The sequence below is a fragment of the Elgaria multicarinata genome, chromosome 2, assembly GCF_023053635.1.
Source record: "Elgaria multicarinata webbii isolate HBS135686 ecotype San Diego chromosome 2, rElgMul1.1.pri, whole genome shotgun sequence".
In the NCBI taxonomy this organism is placed as follows: Eukaryota; Metazoa; Chordata; class Lepidosauria; order Squamata; family Anguidae; genus Elgaria; species Elgaria multicarinata.
The window spans coordinates 46,023,207-46,044,510 of NC_086172.1; the positions used below are offsets into that span (position 1 = coordinate 46,023,207).

The 21,304-nt window shown below is 41.6% G+C and overlaps 1 protein-coding gene across 1 annotated transcript in view; it reads right to left on the bottom strand.

Moving 5' to 3' along the window:
- Positions 1-21,097, bottom strand: part of CSRNP3 (cysteine and serine rich nuclear protein 3) — an 89,006-nt gene extending 67,909 nt beyond the window's left edge. Inside the window, exons 1-2 of the mRNA XM_063116457.1 lie at positions 21,023-21,097; positions 398-565 (exon numbers count right to left, since the gene is read on the bottom strand). Coding sequence (XP_062972527.1) covers positions 398-542 — 145 coding nt within the window. The 5' untranslated portion in view covers positions 543-565; positions 21,023-21,097. The remainder of the gene's footprint in view (positions 1-397; positions 566-21,022) is intronic.
- Positions 21,098-21,304: the final 207 nt, after the last annotated feature.

Here is a 21,304-nt window from a genome sequence, read left to right on the forward strand (position 1 = left end):
CACAGAGCTTTAGATAGCTAATAAGATTATTCAAGGGAAATCATTATTCTGCTATCTACATACCATCTACAGTTAATTGTGAACTGCCCAGAGAGCCTCGGCTATTGGGCAGTATAAAAATGTAATATTATGTATATACCATTGAAGTCTATAGGGAAAACAAAAACAACTCTGATTTTTTTATAGGACCTGATAGCAGCCACCCTTTTTTGGATATCATGTCAGAAATTTCTCACATTTGTAATATCTTGTAATTCTATACTTTAAAGCTTTGACTGGAAGTTTGTCCTATGTTGGTTTCACATATATATTTAAGTGGATAAAAACACTGTGATAAATAGTCACTTATGAAGACTGTGGATCCACCTTGCCTGGCATCTGCTACTTTAGTACTTACGAATAAAACGATTTGAAGTGGAAAGACTGACACTATCACCATCGTCAGCGCTTTTGCCGCTAGAAACTTCATCATCTGATTCCCACACAGAGAAGATTGAGGAGCCGCCAACTTCTTCAAACTTCCTCATTAAAATTCCACTCATAGCTTCAGCATTGTCACATGCACCTGTCAGAGGAACAGGAGAAATGAAGCATGAAAACATTTGACCGCTGACCATGCTATCAAGATCTCCAAAGTCATTGCTGGAGGGTGTGTAGTATTTTCTTTCTTTTTTTCAAACACATTTGGCTTCTGCTTCTGCCTCTGGTACTTTTACCAGGAATCGAACTGGAATGAAAAACTAAAGTTGAACTTGCTTTGTTGTGTACTGTACACAAGTTTACTCCCTAGAATGAAGCGTGTGTAAAGATGTGTATTTTTGAGATGAATCATCAGTTCTACGGCCTGGCTTACACCAGTGTGGCCCTACCATTAGGCAAAGTGAAGCAACTGCCTCAGATGGCAGATGTTGGGGGGGGGGGGCAGCAACAGCAGTTCTCTAGCCATTCCTCCTGCTCCCCCTCTGTTGGAGAGAGCTGTGTGGGTGCCACATGCCCTGTCCTCCACCCCATAAACAAACCTCCTTCCCTCAGGTGTGGTGGAGGATCCTATCCTGTCATCATTGTTTCGGTAGCAGGCTTCTTCTTATGTTCCTGTATAGATGGCCAGGGCCAGAAAACGGTATGAGAGGCAGGAGCCCCACTACTGCTTTATGGCGGTATTGAAGTGCACTGACAACTGTTGGGGCCCATGACTCATACCATATACCGCTTTCATAGGACCATATCCTGCTTGGTGTAGATCTGGCCCTGGCCCTGGTCAAACTCCCCCTTCCTTTTTGGAAAAGGAAGCACAGTAGGATCCAGGCATCTGTTCAATCGGGCACCCTTGTCAAACACCGCATTACATGCAACATGATCTGCATGGTGGAGAGAAGAATAGTGTCCCCCTTATTCTACTACCTGATGGCTCTTGCCGCCCAGGTAACATCACAATTCCTTTCATGGGCAAAAAAAGTGAGCATACCTGCTTCCTTCATTCCCACTGTGTTCAACTTCCAAAGTGGTCCAACATTACATTATTATTATTTTACACAGAAAAGGATGTGCTATATCCAAACACTGTTCAGAGCTGGAGTTCATTGTTGCAACTCCAAGACAAACCCATGAGGGTGCACTTTGTACATCACGTCTGCAGTTGCCAAATGCTCAAAAATCCTACTCAGGAATACATTAGCTTGCCCACAGGCAAAAGAACCTCTGCTCCTTCGGCTAAATTTGCCTAGACATTCATAGGTGTTTTCTTTGAAGCTACACAACTGAAATTCACTTGTTGAGGTTCCTTCAAAGCTACATGGCGTTTGTTAAGTTACCACTTACAGTTCGTCATTGAAAAGTTCCCTGCAATAAATGAGGGGCTAACAAAAGGCATTTAGCCACAATTCCTTCATTTGAAAAAAATCACAATTCTTTAATTAGAGTACTGAAGCCTGACTTATTTTAAGGTATACCCAAGAGCACATTTATTTAAAATTATTTCATTTTGAAAGCAACTAATGGGATTAAATGTGTGCTGCAAAAGAGTTGCCATCCAGCTTGTATTGGACTGGAATAAGTTCTGTCATGTAACCAGTAAGACAGTATGAAAAATCAGTGGTTTAGATTTTGTTCAGGCTCCCATCCAATTATGTATTTATTTAAGAGATATAACATGCCCTAACAAGGTGGCTTCCAAGAAATAAAATAAATCACTGAAATTCAAAAAACATATCAATCCCCCCTCCCTTCTGATCAGCTCTGAGGCTCTGTAAGTGGCTGCATCGCAATATGAAGTCAGACAGGGACTCAAGGAATAAAAAAAATCTTTAAAAATCAAATACATGGGATTTTTAAAAAAAGAAATTGCAGGTAGGGGGGAGGAAGCTTGATCAAGCAGCAGCAATGATCAAATGAGGAATGAAAGAACACACACACACACACAGTCCTGCACTGGATGTAGCATTCTTGGTTATACAACTAATAGCCCAGACCAATGTTCCAGCAGACAAGCTTTAAGTTCAGGCAAATGCAGAAGTAGTCAAACAAGCAATGGGTCAAACACACTGAGGTAGTCCATTACATACATAATCCGGTAGCAGGATGAAACAGAGGCTCAAGTTCCTAGCACAGAGGTTCCGGAGACAAGAGAAACTGGTTAGACATTGTTTCCAGCAACCAGCAAGCTTTCACTGCTGGCTTTTATTCACAAAGGCTGCCAAGCCCCACCCAGTCTCAGTTGCTGTCCATCAGAGCTGTCTGGCCAGAGCCCTACTCTAGTGGAGTTGCTTTCTCCCAAGAAGACCATTTTTGCAACTGATCATTCCTTCTTACAGGAGGCCTACTGGCTTGTCGCTTGAGGTGACGGCGCTCCTGAGGGTCAGGGGGTTGCGCAGGCTCTGCTCCAGAGTCAGAGTCCCCTCCCACTGTCAGGGAAGGACCTGGAGCTGTCTCCCCCGAAAGGCCCTGCAGCCCTCTCCCCTAAAGGCACAGGCTCTTCCTGGTCTGGTGCCACTACTTGATGTGTCTCCCTGGTTTCTGGGGGCTCTGTTTCCTCCTCTAAGGAGGACTCCTCTAGCAGGGGCATCACACACACACACACACAGTAAGCAAGTTGTTAATTGTAGGATTATTGTGCTGGAAATGAGGAAATTCTCAGTAACATCTCTCACTCTCCCCCATCCAAGGTTCTAGGCATTTTTAAAAAGGCTACAATCCCCTACACACTTACCTGGGAGTAAGACCATTACACTCAATGGAACTTACTTCTGAGAAGACACTGATGATTCCGCTAAGGAAATGCCTGTGCTAGAGTAAGTAGGCGGCCATTTTATTTTCAACATTCTAATCTATCTGAGGCAGGAGGGAGGGGAAGAGCGATGCTATTGAGCATGTGTTATGCTATCCCTGAAGAAGGCCTCTGTATTCACTCTAATAGGATGAATAAATATTAATTAAAAATCAACTGAAGGGAATTTTTTTAAAAAAGAAAAGCCATTCCACCAACTACAATGAAGGAGGAAGAAGACACCACCACTGGGTTAATGGGTAAGGAGCAGAATACTCCAAATTTCATGGATAAAAAAAATCACCTACCTAAATTATCAGAACCATTTTGATTCAGAAAGGTTTTGTTTTTTCTTTTGTACTTTAAACTGCCCTTTCTGGCACATGTAATTTTCAGGAAGATTGGTGAGATATGTTCTATTTTATGAATGTTAGAATGACCCACCGAATGCTGTGTCCCTGTAAAACAGTTGAACCCAGCGACTGTTGGGGGAACTGAAAGCAAAGAGGGAAGGAAAAACACCAAATAACCCTTTCCTTGCCCAGAAGAGCTCTGAATACCTATTGGCAGTAACTTACTTCTGAGTAAACGTGCATAGGATTGTGTGATAAATCCGAAAAACTGACACAAACAAAATTCTCTGGTCAGTTCACAACAATTAAAACCACAAAGCATATTATTATAGATTACAATATAAAATGTAAAAGTGTAGAAGTTTCCCCCAAAGTTCTGGCTTTTAATTTAAAAAAAAAATGAAATTAAGTGGAAAGCTGCAATTAGGGAGGAAGAAAACTTGGTAAGGGGTGTTTACGCTGCCAGCTATTCTTCCACTAAACCAGTCTTCCCCCAATCTGCTGCTCTCCAGAAGTTTTGAATTTAAACTCCCATCAGCCCCAGCCAGCATGGTCAATAGTTAGGAATACTGGGAGTTGTGGTCCAAACCATCTAGACAGTACCAGGCTGGGCAAGGTTGCTTTTAAAGTTATTCTCTAACAGCTACCCCCAACCAACCCACCAAATACACGGGGGGGGGCAAGAGAGAACTAGCCCACTCTGTATGTTCCCCAGTGAGGGCGAGAAGCAGGAGGTGGGGAAAGAACAGAAATGGCTGGGAAGCTTTAAACACCCCCTTCCCACAAATTCTTCCCCCACTCTTAATTTCAGCCTGGGATCTAACAGGGATTTAGTAACAACACCCCCCCCCCAAAAAAAGTCTGTATACAGCTTGTTATAGTCCATTATATTCATGATGGAATATTAAAAAAATACTATTACCCGTACCTGGAAAGTGTAGGTGATTGTCAGCAGAAATCAACTGTCATCTGGGCTTGCCTGGCTCCCTAATCCTGAGTGAGGGGAAAGGACTCTAAGAGGCTGAAGAGGAGAGGCTGCCCAGGGCACTGCTCTAGCCTCGATCCATGCTGCGTGGTTTTATCCTGGTTGTGCTTTTTATACTGTATTTTGTATTTGTGCTTTTAACCTGTTGGTTGTTTTATTATGGTTTTAATTTTTGTGAACCGCCCAGAGAGCTTCGGCTATTGGGCGGTATAAAAATGTAATAAATAAATAAATAAATAATAAAATAAATAAAACACCTGCACTTTGCCTTCGAGAAGGCAGACGCAAGCTGGGCCGACGTGGTAAGCACCTTGTTTGGGGGGGCACTTGCCCCCCCTCGTGCCCCCCTGGCACCACCACTGAAGAGAAGAGGACTGATTCAAGTGTTGAGATTTGAGTATTACAAGTATAGCTGCTGCATCATTTATTTGGAAGAGACAATGCAAGGGACAGAGTGCCTGTAATTGTTGCTTATATACATCTGAATATGGATTATATAAAAATAATCATACAGAGCTATTTTGCCATTAATTCCTAATTTTTATGAGCAGTACAGATGAGAGAGAGAGAGAGAGAGAGAGAAGGTTACAACATGAGGCAAGTTTATCATAGCTCTTCAGACAAAGCAGAATCCTGATCACAGCGGATATGTTATGGAGCCTAACCATTCCATTTACAGAGCAATCCTATGCGTAATTACATAGAAGTAAATCCCATTGTGTTCAATGGGGTCTACTCTCAGGAAAAGCATGTACAGGACTGCAGCCTTAGACCAACAATAATGCTGGCATACCTATTTTCCAGTAGAGGAAACTCACACATTACAGCAATTGCTTATCACAATTTCCTTATTATAATGACTGGCCATAGTTACAGAAATCAGCTGGGGATTTTGCCTTGTAAATAAAATTCTGAAGGGACAACATTTTTAAAAACACAGAACTGCACAATAAAGCGTGGTACATAAGATATTCTTGATTAATTTTGTTAAATAAGAGTGCTGTGCCTTTATTACACAGTAGATATTAACGGTGGAATTAGTGCCTACCAGTTGTGCTCAGTGATAGCTGTTTTGTGAAACAGAACTAAAATGCCATGTCAGAGTCGCAATTGGGTTTTGCCCATACCCATGTAGGTCAACAGGAATGCCAAAATACCAAATCTAGCCAACCACGGCAAGCAACACAGTTTCTCCACTGCTTTCAGTTGTACAGAAATGAATGATTTTACACCTTCCGCAGTGCCACTTGTCTGTAGCTTTCGAGAGCTGCCGGCACAGAGCTAATTATAACCCAGCTGATGTCTCTTGGCATCGTATTCCCCAAGTAAAATAATTGTGCGGCATGGATGCAAGGCAGAAATGCTAATGGAGGCAGCAGACAAAGAATTGCATGTTTATACTGGAGGCGGTGATGGGAGAAACCGCATCACTTTGTCTGAACAACTGCTGAAGCGGTGAGAGACATCAAGTTGCTCTTGTATCTGCTGCAGGAGTTGCTACTGTCACTATAAGGACTGGAGGGAAAGCAACGAAAGGAGAGAAAGAGACCGAGAGAAAGAAGAAGAAAGATGTGATAAGGGGCCCTTAGGGTCCTGAGAAGAAGCTCATTTGGAATATTTTCCAGCTCCCTCATTCCCTAAATAAACACCCCTCCCCAGAGAAACAATGTGCCCCACTGTCTACTGCAATGCATGCAACCCTAAGTTGGTGAAAGCACAATCATTTCCATGGCAACCGACTGCAATATCAAAACTATAGGCTTGTGGTTTGACCATAGGAAAGGATAATGAGCTGGTGGACTCAAAGAGAGAAAATATTCAAGCCCCGTATCTCCAGAAAAAGATGGTACTTTGCTTAAAAAGGCAGGGAAATGAGTTTTTATTCATTGAACAGATGATAGAGGAGATCAATCAGCACAAGCACTAGGGTCCAAACAGCTCCATAAGAAGGGAGAATGGTAAAAGTTAAAAAGAATAAACTGCCCCCCTCTGTCACGCCACCATCCGGATCCATAGCAAATAGGAAGTCAAGAGAAACCAGAATGTGGTAACGTTCTCTTCTTTATGCAGGTGGACACCATGCAGACAACCCGTTCTGGACGTGGCTGTCAACTTGCTATGGCCGGTTACCACTTGGTAAATGATCATCTGTATTCACCCATACAGATTGGTGTGAAGAGACATTTACCTGAAAATAATCATCTCTGCTGACCACAGGCACACCATTGGTGAATTCTCTATCCAGGTTAATTCTTAATAATAATAATAATAATAATAATAATAATAATAATAATATCCAGGATATGCAACATTCCGGAAATATACATATTTCATAAAAGCAAAGAAGGGTGGTTCACGGCCTGAACACACACCCCTATTTGCAAGCATCATGCTACAGAACATGAGCCTGACTCTATAGCACAACGTACTGAGCATCATTGAAATAAGAATCGGTAATAATGACATATGTTGCAGGGAATAGCCAAGCTTGCAATAACACAACTGATAAGAAGAAAATGGTCCAACTAGTATCATAGCAACAGATAAATCATGGGAAAAGAGAAACTTCCACTGGCAAAGGTGGATAAAACCTCTCTGGAAATAGCAAACAGGAATGTAAAGCAAGAAGGACCACCCATCTATTTCTTTCCCACTTTTCCACAAGGTTGTGCCAAAAGGAACACAAAATATATCAGATGCACAAAAATATAGTTTAAGTAGACAAATACATAATATATACATCTCTCAATCCAAACAGCATTGAATAAAACAATACAAAAAATCTGACCTGATCCAACAATTTAGAACTAAACTCGGGCAGGATCTACACTACTGCTTTTAATGATTTATAATGGTTATGACAACTATTCAGGCCCAGGACACATTACATATACAGTTTTCATACCGTTTTAAAAGTGTTATATCCTGCTTGGTGTAGATCAGCCCTGGGAAGAGAACAAAGAGATAAAAATATACAAACCACAACACGGGTGGGCAAAAAACTGGATCTCCAGAAATTTAGGTCTTCAGTTCCTAGCATACTTGACCATTGGCCATGCTGGCAAGGGCTTCTGGGAGTTGACGTCCAAAACATTTGGCGATCTCCCTTCTGCCTGTTAGATACTATACCAATGGATACTATACAGTTCCTGTTAAAATGGAGGTGGTTCTGCTAACATGCCAACCTCTCATCTATGCAGTGGCTTTAGTGGCATGAAGTGTCTTTTATCAGCTTCGGCTGATATACCAGCTACAACCATAACCTGGCTACAATTATCCATCCACTAATAAATTCTGGAGACAGGCTACAAATTTCAGTTAGTGCAGAACAGAGTAATGATTCTGCTCACTGGCACTTGCCATTTTGAACATATTGCTCCAGCATTGCATCAACTGCACTGGTTGCCAGTCAGTTTCTGGGCCTGAAACAAAGCGTTGGTGCTGACCTTTAAAGGCCTAACTGGCTTGGGACCCGTCTTCCTGAAGGAGCCCCTTCTCCCTTATGTTCCTGCCTGATTGCTAAGATTGTTGCTGGAGGTTCTTTTCTAGGTGCAATGTGTGGCTTCTAGGGAGAGAGCCTTGTCTGTAGTGGCCCCTGTCTAAGGAATGCCTTTCCCAGGGAGATCCTCCTGGTGTCTTCACTTTAGGTGCCAGGTTAAGACCTTCCTCTTTAAGCAGCCATTTAAACTTTAATGTGTTGCCTTATTAATTTTACTGCTGGTTCCAGAATATTTTTTAATGTCTTTACTGTTTAATTATTATACTTGTATTTTTGGGTGAGGATGATGTATGGTTATTTTGTGTTTGTTGGGCATTTGCCAATTGGGTGGGATACAAATGTAATAAATAAATAAAGTGACACGAGCTTCTTCACTATTAAGCTACACACACTGATTGACAGTCACACCACTAATTCACAGCAGCCTTCCTCCGGGCTTTCACCTAGTGCTACTTTCTCAGTCAGTTCCCCATCTCTCACCTGGGTGGGGGAAAGAATTGCCCCAATACACTCACATTTTTATATATGATGTGGGCAGTGTCCACACAGAAATTCATGCCATAATAAATTTGGTAGTCTTTAAGGTGCCACAAGACTCTTGGTTGTTGATCTTACTCAGTTTCTCTCCTCCCAGCACCTGTTCCCATAATGATGAGGATATTCCATGACTAAATTAAGATGGTGGGGATTAGCATAAAGATAAGCCAGATCTGACACTAAGATAACATTTTGTAGTTGAGGTACCCCAAAAATGTTTTGAATTATTTGGCCATGAAGATTCCAACATTTTCACTTGAGTCATCACTTTCTGCCCAACATGCTTTGCTCTAATACTTCTCTTCTTTTATTCTTGCTGTCTCTTTTCAAGAATTATATTTGGGAATGAATGGCTGAATAGGTGTGATAGCAGCAGTTTGTTTAAGTGGGTCTGCCACATAGCTGTAAAGCTGGGTGGGGGTGATTTAGAACTTTTCTACATGTGGCATTTGTTGTCCATTTGTCATTCCCTACTCACAGTTGTTTACTGGTTCTTTAGTCAATGATGTGACCCTCCAGTTTCACTGCTGTTTGTAAATAGAACTTTTGGTTACTTTTTTTTTAAAAAGAGCAGTGGAAATGAGGTATTATTCCTGATGGTGAAAGAAAGCGCCATCTCCACTTTTGTATTTGCACTATTCCACTAGTGCAACCTAGAGGCTATGTAGTGGGAAACCAGGAAAGGAAATGCTCCTTGTGTAATGCTTGGATCACAATTCAGTGACAACATCAAAAACAGATGAAGTGAATTAACAGCCTCATACAGAAAAGCCCTTAAAATGGAGAACTGGTAAATGGGAGCTGCTGAGTCCCTTCTTCCACCCACCACTTTTGTTCACCACAACACACACACCCGATGTGTGTGTCCCAGTCAAGCTCCTAGATCAGTTGTAAGCTGAGAAACATGGCTAGGGAGGGCCAGCTTGGGGAACAAAGGTAATGCATGGGGAAAGATTTGCCACCCCTTTGGCTTTGAATCACCTGTCCTGCCACTTTCCAGCCATGCAACACAACCCATAGGTTGAATCTAATGCCGACCATCCAGTAGCAGAACTGATTTCCCTTCTTCTTGCAGCCCCTTGTGCCTCCCATACTCAATCTGCTCTAGAAGGAACAGATTGGCGGTGCACACAGGGAGCTGTAGTGGGAGGAGAGGATGGGGAAGTCCCATAGCATGAGTGGAAGTCCTACTGAGTCTGCAGACTTTCATCCATGCAACAGTTGGATCCAACCCAAACTTCTAAGGCCAGGGTCACGCTGCCATCACATCTCATTAGGCTGAGTTGCTGTCCTGCGAGGCAGAACAACATTTCAGCCGGAGAGCTGACGATGAGTGCTGTTTATAAACACACATTTTGGAAAAATCCATTCAATAAGCAATTAATTTAAAGAGAAAAGATGGAGGGGACAATCCCCTCTCATACGGACTACTGCTTAATCTTGGCTGTGATCATTGATTCCTACCGAATTCTTTTTCTTTCTAATGTATAATTCTCTCCCCACTTGAAAAGAGTCTTTTAAAAAATCTAGACTTCCTGACTAGAAGCAGTTTAGCTGATGGCAGAGCTTCGAGGAATGGAGCCGTCACAGGCATGGGGCAGATTTGCAGAACTCAATCAGTTTAAGGACAGATGCTTCTCTGCTGGTCGCCTCTTCTCTCATCTTAGGCCTCCAAACAGCATCACATGTTTCTGGAAACGAATACACTATTTCAGGCCTTAGCTAGACCTGCCTCTTAGTCTGCGACGGAGGGGTGAAGATCTCGCAATGGTTTTATTGCGAGATCCTCCCTCTGTTTACACGTGACACGCAACCTCAGACGGAGAGGCGTCATGCCGGCCATTTTTTTTTTACAGTTAAAGAGCCAGCAGCGCATGAACGCTCGTGTGCAAAAGGTAAGTTATTCTTTTTAAAAAATAATTACTTCCCCCGCTCCCCCCACCCCAGCCCTGATGGGCGCAGGTCCTGGCTCCTCATGAGGAATCATGAGGAGCCGGAATAAACCACAGCGCCTGGCCACACATTCTGCGGTCTCGGGCTCAACCTGAGACCATGGAAAAACCGGGCCTAAGGGGGAAGGCGAGATCCCGGGGCAAGGGAGAGATCATCCCTTCCTGATCCCGGGATCCCCTGTGCGTCATCTGAATGCACAGGGACAATCCCGGGGATCATCCCAGGATTTCGCTCCATCTAGCTAAGGCCTTAGTCCTCCCTAACCTGGTACCAACCAGATGCTTTGGAATCCAACTTCCATCAGCCCAAGCCTGCATGGCCAATGGTTTGGATGCTGGGAGTTTCAGTCCAAAACACCTGGAAGGCTGCACTTCATGAACTGTCATTGTAATCCAGCCTTCCCGAACCTGGCCTCCTCCAGATGTTCTGGACCACAAGTCCAAGCATTCTTGACCATTGACCATGCTACCTGGGGTAGTTGGGAGTTGAAGTTTAAAACTTCTAGAAGGCACCAAGTTGGGAAAGGCGGATGTAACCAAAAACAGGGTCCTTGAAGTCCTACTTTGAAGTCCTACTAGACTTTACTGACCTGGACCAAAAAAGTCTGTTGCGTTGCTCTGCTCTGTACTATCTGGCAGCACTGGGGAGGATCCTTGTTTTCAACCATATCCTATGTTACACATCATCCAAGGGCTCATAGATGACCTGGGTGACACAATCACACTCAGGTCACCTCCGTGGTACAGTGGCCATGAGATAAAGCAGAGAGCTTCGGCTATTGGACGGTATAAAAATGTAATAAATACATAAATAGATAAATAAATAAATACTAAAGCAAGGTAAAAGTAGAAGCTTACATATTTTGCACACCACTTCAAGCACATTTATTCAGTGATGCAAGCAGCAAGTGCCTTGCCATAATCTGACACATACAGTGATTCTCAGAGGAGCTGGCAGCTTTCTGTGACAGAAGAAAAGGGTAAATTGCGTAGGTGGGTCTTTGCTCCTTTCCCCTTTCACGCTAAACAAACTCGAGACACATGAACCAACCCATGCATTCCATATTTTGCCCAATGTAAAATGCACTTAAATAGAGTAAAATGATATGCTCTGAAAATAGCCATAAGATTATTATCCATAATGTGTAGAAAAATACGTCGATTAGAATCTGTGAAAATGTTCTACTGTTCCCCCCAAACCATCCAAATTCTTTCTGAAAAACAAAAAACAAAAAATGTTGCTATATTAGTCTAAGGGAATGGAAAAGAACAAAACTGCACACCAAAGGTTATGTTTGCTCAGTTCTTCGGTGTTGCTATTGTCTTTCACAACTATTCATCAAAATTGTCCTAGATTTGTCCTATAGATTCTGGTGCAACTATTCCAGAGAAAATGGTTTTCCAGACCAAGTTGATAATATAATGTTTTTGATAAACTAAGTCAACTTTCAGACGGGGTGGGGGGATTGCATTTGCTTACTGTTGCTCTCTTCCTGATTCTCTTCCATGTTTGAAACGAGCACAATTACCCAGAGAAAAGAGCATCCCTCTAGTGGGCATTTTATAGCAAAACCTCAGAAGAGTCAGGTTTTCTAAGGTTTATTTTGTAACGAGCATGCTATAAATTGTTCATTTAAAGATGCTCAAAGGCTGCAATAATTCTCTCACACCAATCTGGAAGTAAGCCCCATTGAACCCAGTGATACTTACATCTGAGTAAATACCCATACAGTTGTGCTGTAAGTTCTGCTAAAAAAGACATGCTAATTTCTGCAGTTGATATTTTGAGGATTAATCCTTAACTGACAGGTATTTGTCTATGTGATTTCAGTCTAAAAGCAGCTATTGTTGACTTTATGTTTATTTGAATGAAAACTATACAGATCAGCACTGTTTTGGTTCAGGAGAGGAGGGTATTTATTTTTTAACACACACACACACACACTATTTAAAAACAACCACCTACCTTTTTTCTTAGATCCAGTCACAAAATCCATTAGATTTCCGCCCCCCACCCCACCCTGCTGCCACAGAGTAAATTAGAAGAAGTGATAGAAAGGTTTACAAACAAATCTCTAAAACACTGAATGAGTCACTGTTTGAAATCTCAATTTGTCCTCAGATGCACCACGAGTATAAAAAAATCCAGATAAGATCTCTAGAAACTCAACATGCTTGTTTCTGAACATGAATGAGCTGTTTTCTAAATCAACAGTACTCGTAACTGATGAATGTATGAACTAATCTAGGTTCACAACCCAGTAAGTCTATGTCATACACTGATAGCTAGGGAATGCTGTGAAAGTTGATTTCTGAGGCTTACAATTTGAGACTCAGGAGTATTTTATAGTAGAAAATTCTTACTGGGAGCTTAATTCTCTTTCAAATTGGAAAACTGATCATGTTGTTTTTCCAAACTAACGAACAGCAATGTACAGGTTCAGGGGGGAAAAACAGAAAATGGTAACAATTTCATGCCTTGCTTTTGACTACACCTAGGCCAGATCTACACCAAGCAGGATATGACACTTTGAAAACTCTATATGGAATGTGTCCTGAGCCTCAACAGTTGTCACTACTGTTATAAACCATTTTAAAGCAGTAGTGTAGATCCTGCCCTAGGATGGTTTCACCCTGCGTAGCTGAAACCTCTTAGATACACATAACCAATAAAAACAGCAAGTATTTATACCATGACACAAACAACATGGCATGAATGCAAATGTAGGTATTCATGATAGACACTCATGATAAAATCCTGGTTTTGGATTACCCTTTTATTTCTCTGGATTGATAATGCTGTGCTTTTGCCGTTTGCTTGATAATGGGAGTTGAAGTTGCAACATCTGGAAATGTACCAGGTTGGCAAAGGTGGTTGCATAGTGTCAATATGCTCCTTCATTATGATGAAAGAGATAAAGCAGTTATTTCCATTAATCAAAAGCAAATATATTATGAAGACCCTCCCTTAAAATACACTGGGAGCTCAAGTCGTTGTTAACCCCAAAGGATCTCTTGTAAATCATTTCTGTGTAATATTAATGAGCAACGGAGGAGGAGTTGCAAACCTCATTAAAATTCTGTACATTCCCATTGGGAGCTTTGTCAAAATCTAGGCATATATATATATATATATATATATATATATATATATATATATATATATAGGCACATTGATTCTAACATGGTATTTATTTAATTTAATACATTGTATGCCCTGCCCTCCAGTGCAAAAATAAAATTAAATTGCAGGATGGCTTTTAATTACATAAATCAAATGAAGAGCAACAATATTCTGACAGAGAAATAGAACAAATAATAATCTGTGGTTGTTCATCAGAAACATTTGTATAAAGGCAAACCATTACATGTATTAGAGCAATCAATGGGAAATTAAATAATTTTCTCGATATAATTAATAAAACAATTTGCCTGGATAATATTGAGGTATTGCAGTCCCACCCAGTCTGAAATCGGTAGTGATGGTCTCATTGATGTGAAACAGTGTTGCATTCTTAACGTGTTTCACAAAAGAAACTTCCGTATCTGACATGTGAAAAGCGATTCAATTAACAGTAACTCCTAAATGTTAAAATACCATTACCAAAACCGATGACTGGTGATATATTCAGCTACTGACTACAGATATTTAATGTTTGTTTACAACATTATCCTATGCATGTCTACTCAGGTGTAGGTTCCATTGAGTTCCATTGAAGTTACTCCCAGGTAAGTATATCTAGAATTGCAGCCTTAGCTGACTAGGGATTGTTGTGAGTTGTAAGATGTTTTTCTGTCTGAACATGATAAGATTGTGCCCTTAAACATGGTAAATAACATAAAGTTATTATGTTTAAATAACATAAAGTTATTTAAACATGGTATCCTGCTTTTTCTCATGACTTCAAGGTGAATAGCAGTGAAGTATTAAAAAAAATCATAGCTCTAAATAACAAAGATAGGGTAACCATATAAAAAGAACAGGGCTCCTATATCTTTAACAGTTGCATAGAAAAGGGAATTTCAGCAGGTGTCATTTGTATATATGCAGAACCTGCTGAAATTCCTTCTTCATCACAACAGTTAAAGCTGCAGGAGCCCTGCTCTCTGACCAGATAAAAAAGAGGGCAGGGCCCCTGCAGCTTTAACTGTTATGATGAAGAGGGAATTTCACCATGCATACAAATAGCACCTTCTGAATTTTCTGTGTAACTGTTAAATAAACAGGAGCCCTGTCCTCCTTTCTGTTTGGTCACCCTATAAGAGTAAAAGCAGAAACCATAAAACCTTCTACAATAACAATCGAAATAGCCATCCAAATGATAAAATCATCATCATCATTTGAATCCCAAGGTAGACAAAAAAACAAAGAACAAAAAATGTTAAATGCGCTGCAACACGTCTGTTTGTTGGAACGTAGCCAATGTTTTCAATGTGATCACATCTTTTTCACTTGGCTTTTTAATATTTATGGCTCTTTGTGGTTGGTTTGTTTTTAATGTTTTACATAGTAATACTATGTTTTTATAAGGGGGATAAGGACTTTTATTTTCTGAAATCTGTATAAACCACCTTGTTGGCTTCAGAAAGTCAGTACAGAAATTCAATAAACAATGAAACAAACAATAAAATACACCATCAAAGTGTATTGGTAAATATCAAAACTACAAGAACTGCTTTTCGCAGGAAGTGAAGCAGTGCGCCTTAAGCATTCTGGGGGAAGATGAGTGTCAGCATTTGCGCAAACCAAATTTATGGCAAAGCTCACAAGTGGGCACCCACGCTTCCTAAAGTGCTTGAGATAATGGTTCATTTTGCTCCTGCCGAAATGAATGGAAAGGGTGGGGTAGCATTAGAGGAGCAAAACAGGAATCCCAGAGGGCACTGCAGTATATTTTTCTTCTGTGGTCACCAGCCACCAGCATTCATAGCTGTTGCTTGGGAACCTTTTCTCGCTCGCCCTTCCACAGGAGGGACTTACCCCCCCTCTCCAAAGTAGGAATTGCAGCCAAGGCTGGTGGGCTTATCTTCATTCCACAAGGCTGAGGAAAGCTTGCCAACAGTACTGAAAGGTAACTCTGGATAAGGAATTATGGGCCTGCAGTTCACACAGCACACCTGAGTTATTACAGAGAACTTTGCGTGGCAACAAAGGCCATACGTACCCCCACCCGCAGCCCAATTCCGTGTCTCTCCATGCTTTGTTATTCTGAGAGGGGCTAGAGAGATATTTTTAGCCACGGAAAGGCAAATCCATCTGCAGTGGGTTTCCAAGGAAACTGAATAATTGAAATGTGTGGCACTAAGATCTGCTTCTACCAATTTCTCTTGATTACTGGAGCTGGTGGGCACGCACACTCAGTCCAGTTTGTGCTGCTCCCACACAAATCCCTCTTCATTGCAACTGGGCTGGCAGGAAAGCTGAGTTTGATCAGGAATCAGTGGAGAGAAGACGTGAGGCAGCAAAGAGGCTCACAGTCAGACTCGGAATTTATAAATGTGACCCTGAATACAATTAAGGGCACTTTAAAGATAACCATTATAAGCCAGAGTAGCAAGGGGGAGGGGGATCTTCTCAAATCTTCTGTATATTAAAGTCAGTTCAGGTCCGAAAGGGGGGCAGTGTGTGTGTGTGTGTGTGTGTGTGTGTGTGTGTGTGTGTGTGTGTTTGGAGGGAAATACCAGGATTTCGAAAGAGATGACAAAATGGATGACTGCAAAAATCCCTATGGCGGGAAAACTTGATTTGCACATGTTTTCCCAATAAAAAGGTTGTCCTGCGCTTGGCAGATGATGGAGCTCAGAGGGAGAGCTGAGGCTTGCGTATAGAAGGCTCTAGATTTGTCCCTGGTATGTCCAAGTAAGACACATGCATCAATGCCAGATGCACTAGAAAAGACCTCTGCTGAAATATGACTCTGTATTACTGGGTTTAACATCACCTGAATCCAGAATGGGTGGAATCCAACATGGCATAAGCAGATGTTTGCTTGCATGATGGGAGTTTCTTGGATCCCCCCTTTCCCCCCCTCCCTGCTGCACCTGCTGGGGCCCCTTCTGCTTTGGAGGGTTGGGTGCACAGGGGGGATGCAAGGGGAGGGGAATTGTTTTCTCCTCTTGAGGGAACCAGTTCCATCAGCAGAAAAATATCATTGGATTCCACCCATTGTATTTATTCATTCTAACCATATATAGGCTGTCCCTGCAGCATATGTTCAAAGAGACTTATAGTTAGGGCTGTGCAAGCCTCAGGCCTCGGATTCAGAGTTCCGAAGCCCTGATGACCATTTTATGACAGAACTGCCATTTTACTTCATAGCCCAAGGTCTCCATACTGTTGAAAAGGCCTACAACTCCCAGCATGCACTGCTTGGGAAGGCTTGACTTACCGGGGCCCATGATGGCCTCGCTGCTGCCGCCACCACGATCACTCACCAGCATACCCGCTGGCACAATACAGGATGTGCCAATCCCTGAAAGGGTTGCCGCATGTTCTGCAGGTGCCCTGCAGCCGCCTGCTTCCCCTGAGAGCCGCCCACTTCTGGTAAAGACTGGTACATCCTGGATTGTGCCAGCGGAGAGTTGTAGGCCCTTTCAACAGCACAGAGTCCTTGGGCTGTGAAGTAAAATGGCGGTTCTCTCATAAAATGGCAGCTCCATCACATAATGGTCTCCGGTACCTCAGAATTCCGAATCTGAGGCCCAAGGCTTGCACATCCCTACTTCTAATGTGAAAAAAGAATAAACTAGTAATTATATAAAATAAGTCTTAGAATACAAAACCGCTTAAAAATACAGAATAGATCATCAATATGCCCAAGACATTTCAATAGACAAACAAAAAACAAGGAAGCTTTAATACCATTTCCTAAATGAAAACAATTTCAAAACTACAAAGGAAGATGGCTGCCCCATCTACAATTGTAAAGGCTCTGCTTCTAGTAGATGACTGAATGGCAGACCCTGATGGTGTCTGAAGTAAACTTGCTCATACTTACTATTATGGGCTACTATTCTGATTCAGTGCAATCTCAATCTGATTTCTATTCCAACTCCAATCTAGGGATGGCACAGAAATTCACAATTGAACGAAATAAGTTTAGATTTTTATGAAGCCATCCCATGGATTCTGCAGTGGACCAGCTTTTCCCTTGTTGGGTGGCATCTGTGAACTTGCGGACCGTTTCTCTACTTTTGTGGATTTTGTACAAATTCCTTGTAGAAAAATATGCAAAAATGATAATAAATCCACCCAACAAACGCACATTTCCCCCATATGCTAAAGCATGAAAATGAACATTTGGGCAGAATTTGCAGATTTGGGACAAATTTGAGTATTTGCCCTTGTGAGAATTTGAACAAATTCATAAACTGGGGGGGGGGGGGGGAATCCAGTTCTGTCCAGGGCAGATGACACAACAGAAGGCACCTGACAATCCTCAAAAGACAGATGGAATGGATTTTGCATCCCTACAAATCCCAATATGAGCTTCTTTTCTGAATCACTCCATTCCAAAAGTTATAACTTAACTTTTCTGTCACATTAATGACAGCATTTTGTCATTGGCTCTGTCAATGGTAGAGCAACCTGCTTTGCATGCAAAAGATCCCAGCTTCAATCCCTGGCTTCTCCAGGTAGGTTTAGGTGGGGGAATCCTGCCTGAAATACTGGAAGACCCGCTGCTAGTCCGTGTCGACAATCCTGGGCTAAATGGACCAACATAGGAAGGCAGCTTTCTGCATTCCCATGTCAAGCTCTAAAGGGATATTGCTATATAAGATATTAGGGACTGGAAGCAAAAAAAAGGGGGAAAGAATTGACCCCATACAGAGGTATGGCACAAAGGTAAAACAACAACAACAACAACAACAACGAGAGCACACAATGTGTGTGTGTCCTTGCACAATATACCAACAAATGTGAATGTGCTCATATTCAGAAAAGTATATATGCTAACCAACATCAAAGACATGTAATGGGGGATAGTATAGTGCTTTCCCAGGCTCACAGAATAACACTGTGCTGAAAACATATACAGACTTAGTAATACTTTGAGTAGACCCATTGTCATGACATTTCAGTGGGTCTATTTTGACTAAGTTTGCATCTAACCCAATGCCTGTACAGAGCAATATCGTACATTATGATACCCACTTGAGTGAAAACTTTATACCTGCTGGTGTTATAACCTACATAATGTGTATGAACTTCGGCATTTGTTAGCATTCACCACTATCTAACTAGTGCTGCCTACTCTGTTTGGCAGGCTCTTGGGCAGAGGTACTTACTACCCTTCATATTTTGGGTAGAAATACTAATGGCCTTTGCATGCACAGCATGAGATCTACAACTGAATTAAGGCATACAGAAAAAACCTGAAATAAAAGGACTACCTTCATATTCATAGTTGTGCTCTATTGCGGTATTTCTGTGTATGCCCCACCAGGTACTCTCTTCATGTGAACTGCACAATATTCCTTCATGCATTTCATCATGCTTCATTTACTAATTATATACAGAATGTTTTCCATCTGTGTTTTGGTTTTGATACATTCGTGTGCAGAGCTCAGTACTGAGCAATGCCATTAGAAAAAAAGAGGCATTTAACTCCACACTTTCTGCTTCCCCATCAGCTGCTGCAGGAACTCTTCTAAAATTCTCCCCTTTGAGATCCAACACTGTATTTATCAGTATTGTGAACAGTCAGATTATTTCAGTGGAGATTATATTCATAGTTTATCACATTAGGTTTGATGGTTTTCATGTCTGTTTCTTAGATTTAAAATTCTGCTTTGAGTAATGTGGGCAGAAATACCAAGGGTTGACAGTTCTACCTAGAGAAGCTATCTAGGTCAGTATATGACCCATTTGTCCCAGTAGCTGCACAACCACACAGTTTTAACTGCTGAATCAGTATCATCTTGTTGCAGAGCTTGCTATTAGTGCTTTGTTGGATTAAAAAACACACTTATGTGATAGCTAAAAAATGGAAGTAAGCATACCTGTTTTTCTACTGATAGTTTAAGCCCCTGGCGTATCAATTTTAGAATCTGTGATGTTTCAAATCATTAGTATTCCATACTGTTAGCTGTACAATACATGGTTGAATGTCTTGTTTTTTTAAAAAAAAATTCAAATAATTGCTTTACAAATTATTGTGGTGGTGGTAGCGGTATTTATTTGAAAGCTGAAAGCACTCGAAATCCATTAATGCCCCTGTCCAGTAGGAGTCGTTTTCTTGCTTTTCTGAATGGTACATTTCTGAATTAACAGCTTACATAAAGAGCTCATAAAAAATATGGCATAACTGGACCAAAAGCTGAAGTCTCTTCTTTCCTAGGCCTAAAGAAGCCTCCTTTGGTTTCTTAGCACTGTATTTTTGCCACTGACATATTCTCCACAGTCTAACAAAAAACCTTGCACTGCATACCTTATTATTTGTATGCCTTAACTGCTTCCTCATTCACTTAAGAGTGGCTGTTCAGCACTCCCATCAAAAAGTTGCCGGAACAATTGGGATGCATTACTGATTTTACTGTTGCAGTAATAATAATTTTATTGTTTAGCTATAAGCCATAAAAAAACAGAAGGAACAGTCGGTGTTGAGCAACAAATTTAGCTCTCAATTTCCTGGCTGTCAGCACAAATAAAGAAACACACAAGATAACGTAATTTTCATTATCAAGCATATGCATTCTCTAGCTGTAACAAAATTCCTCTTGAGCCTAAACTCAGACACATATTTTTCATGTGGATCTTTCTAAAGAAGCCATTTGGTAACATAATGGGCAATATCCTCAGTAAACATTTTACAAGCAACACAAGGACACTGTTCCAGTGGTAATTTCTTGTAACGGCCTTCTAAGAAAGCAGAGGGCATAATGATAAATCTTAACTCTGTTAAAGCACTCCTACATGGAGCTAAAGTAATAAGATCCAAAGAGCTGGCTTTCTGATGATCTGACTTGACACATGGATACAATCCAGAAAATCCAGAAGAATGGATGTTTAACATACCAGTCAGCAAATATTTTCCAAACACAAAAAGCCTGAACTGAAACGTGGGCATTGACTGGATCTTAATCGGTTGACAATCAACACCTCTAGCAAGTGTCTGTCATGCAGTTACTCCCCTTTGTGAATTTAAGGGAGAGTCATTAAACTTTGCGGACCCGATGTGAAGGTTCATAACATTCTGTTATGAAAGTAAAGAAGGCAGGTTTGTATTCTAGCCCAAAGAGAAGGCCAGATGAGGATGGCTTCCTGGAAGAGATGGTACACAGAGGAAAAACAAACAGATTCTAAACTGCTTCAAAGCTATTAGCACTGTACAGGTTGCCCCCAAATGCTCACGCATACATGTTTACAGCACAGACAATACAACGTTTACCGCCTCCTTCCTCTCTCCCCCTGTCCTCCCCCCATAGAATTACCTGTGTGTGGGATTCAGTTCTTTCAGCTCCATCAAGGCAAACACTGAAAGGCTTACTCCGTCTTCCACCGGCCATTGAGCAATGGTCAGCCAATCAGAGATGAGACATCCTGGCATCTTCTGGAATGCACGTCTTCCTCATCGGCTTTGCCTCCTCCCTCCTACCAGTCCTGTGCAAACAACAGTGTGTGTGTGTGTGTGTGTGTGTGTGTGTGTGTGTGTGTGTGTGTGTGTGTGTGTGTGTGTGTGTGTGTTGGGGGCGGGGAAAGAGGGAGAGAGAGAA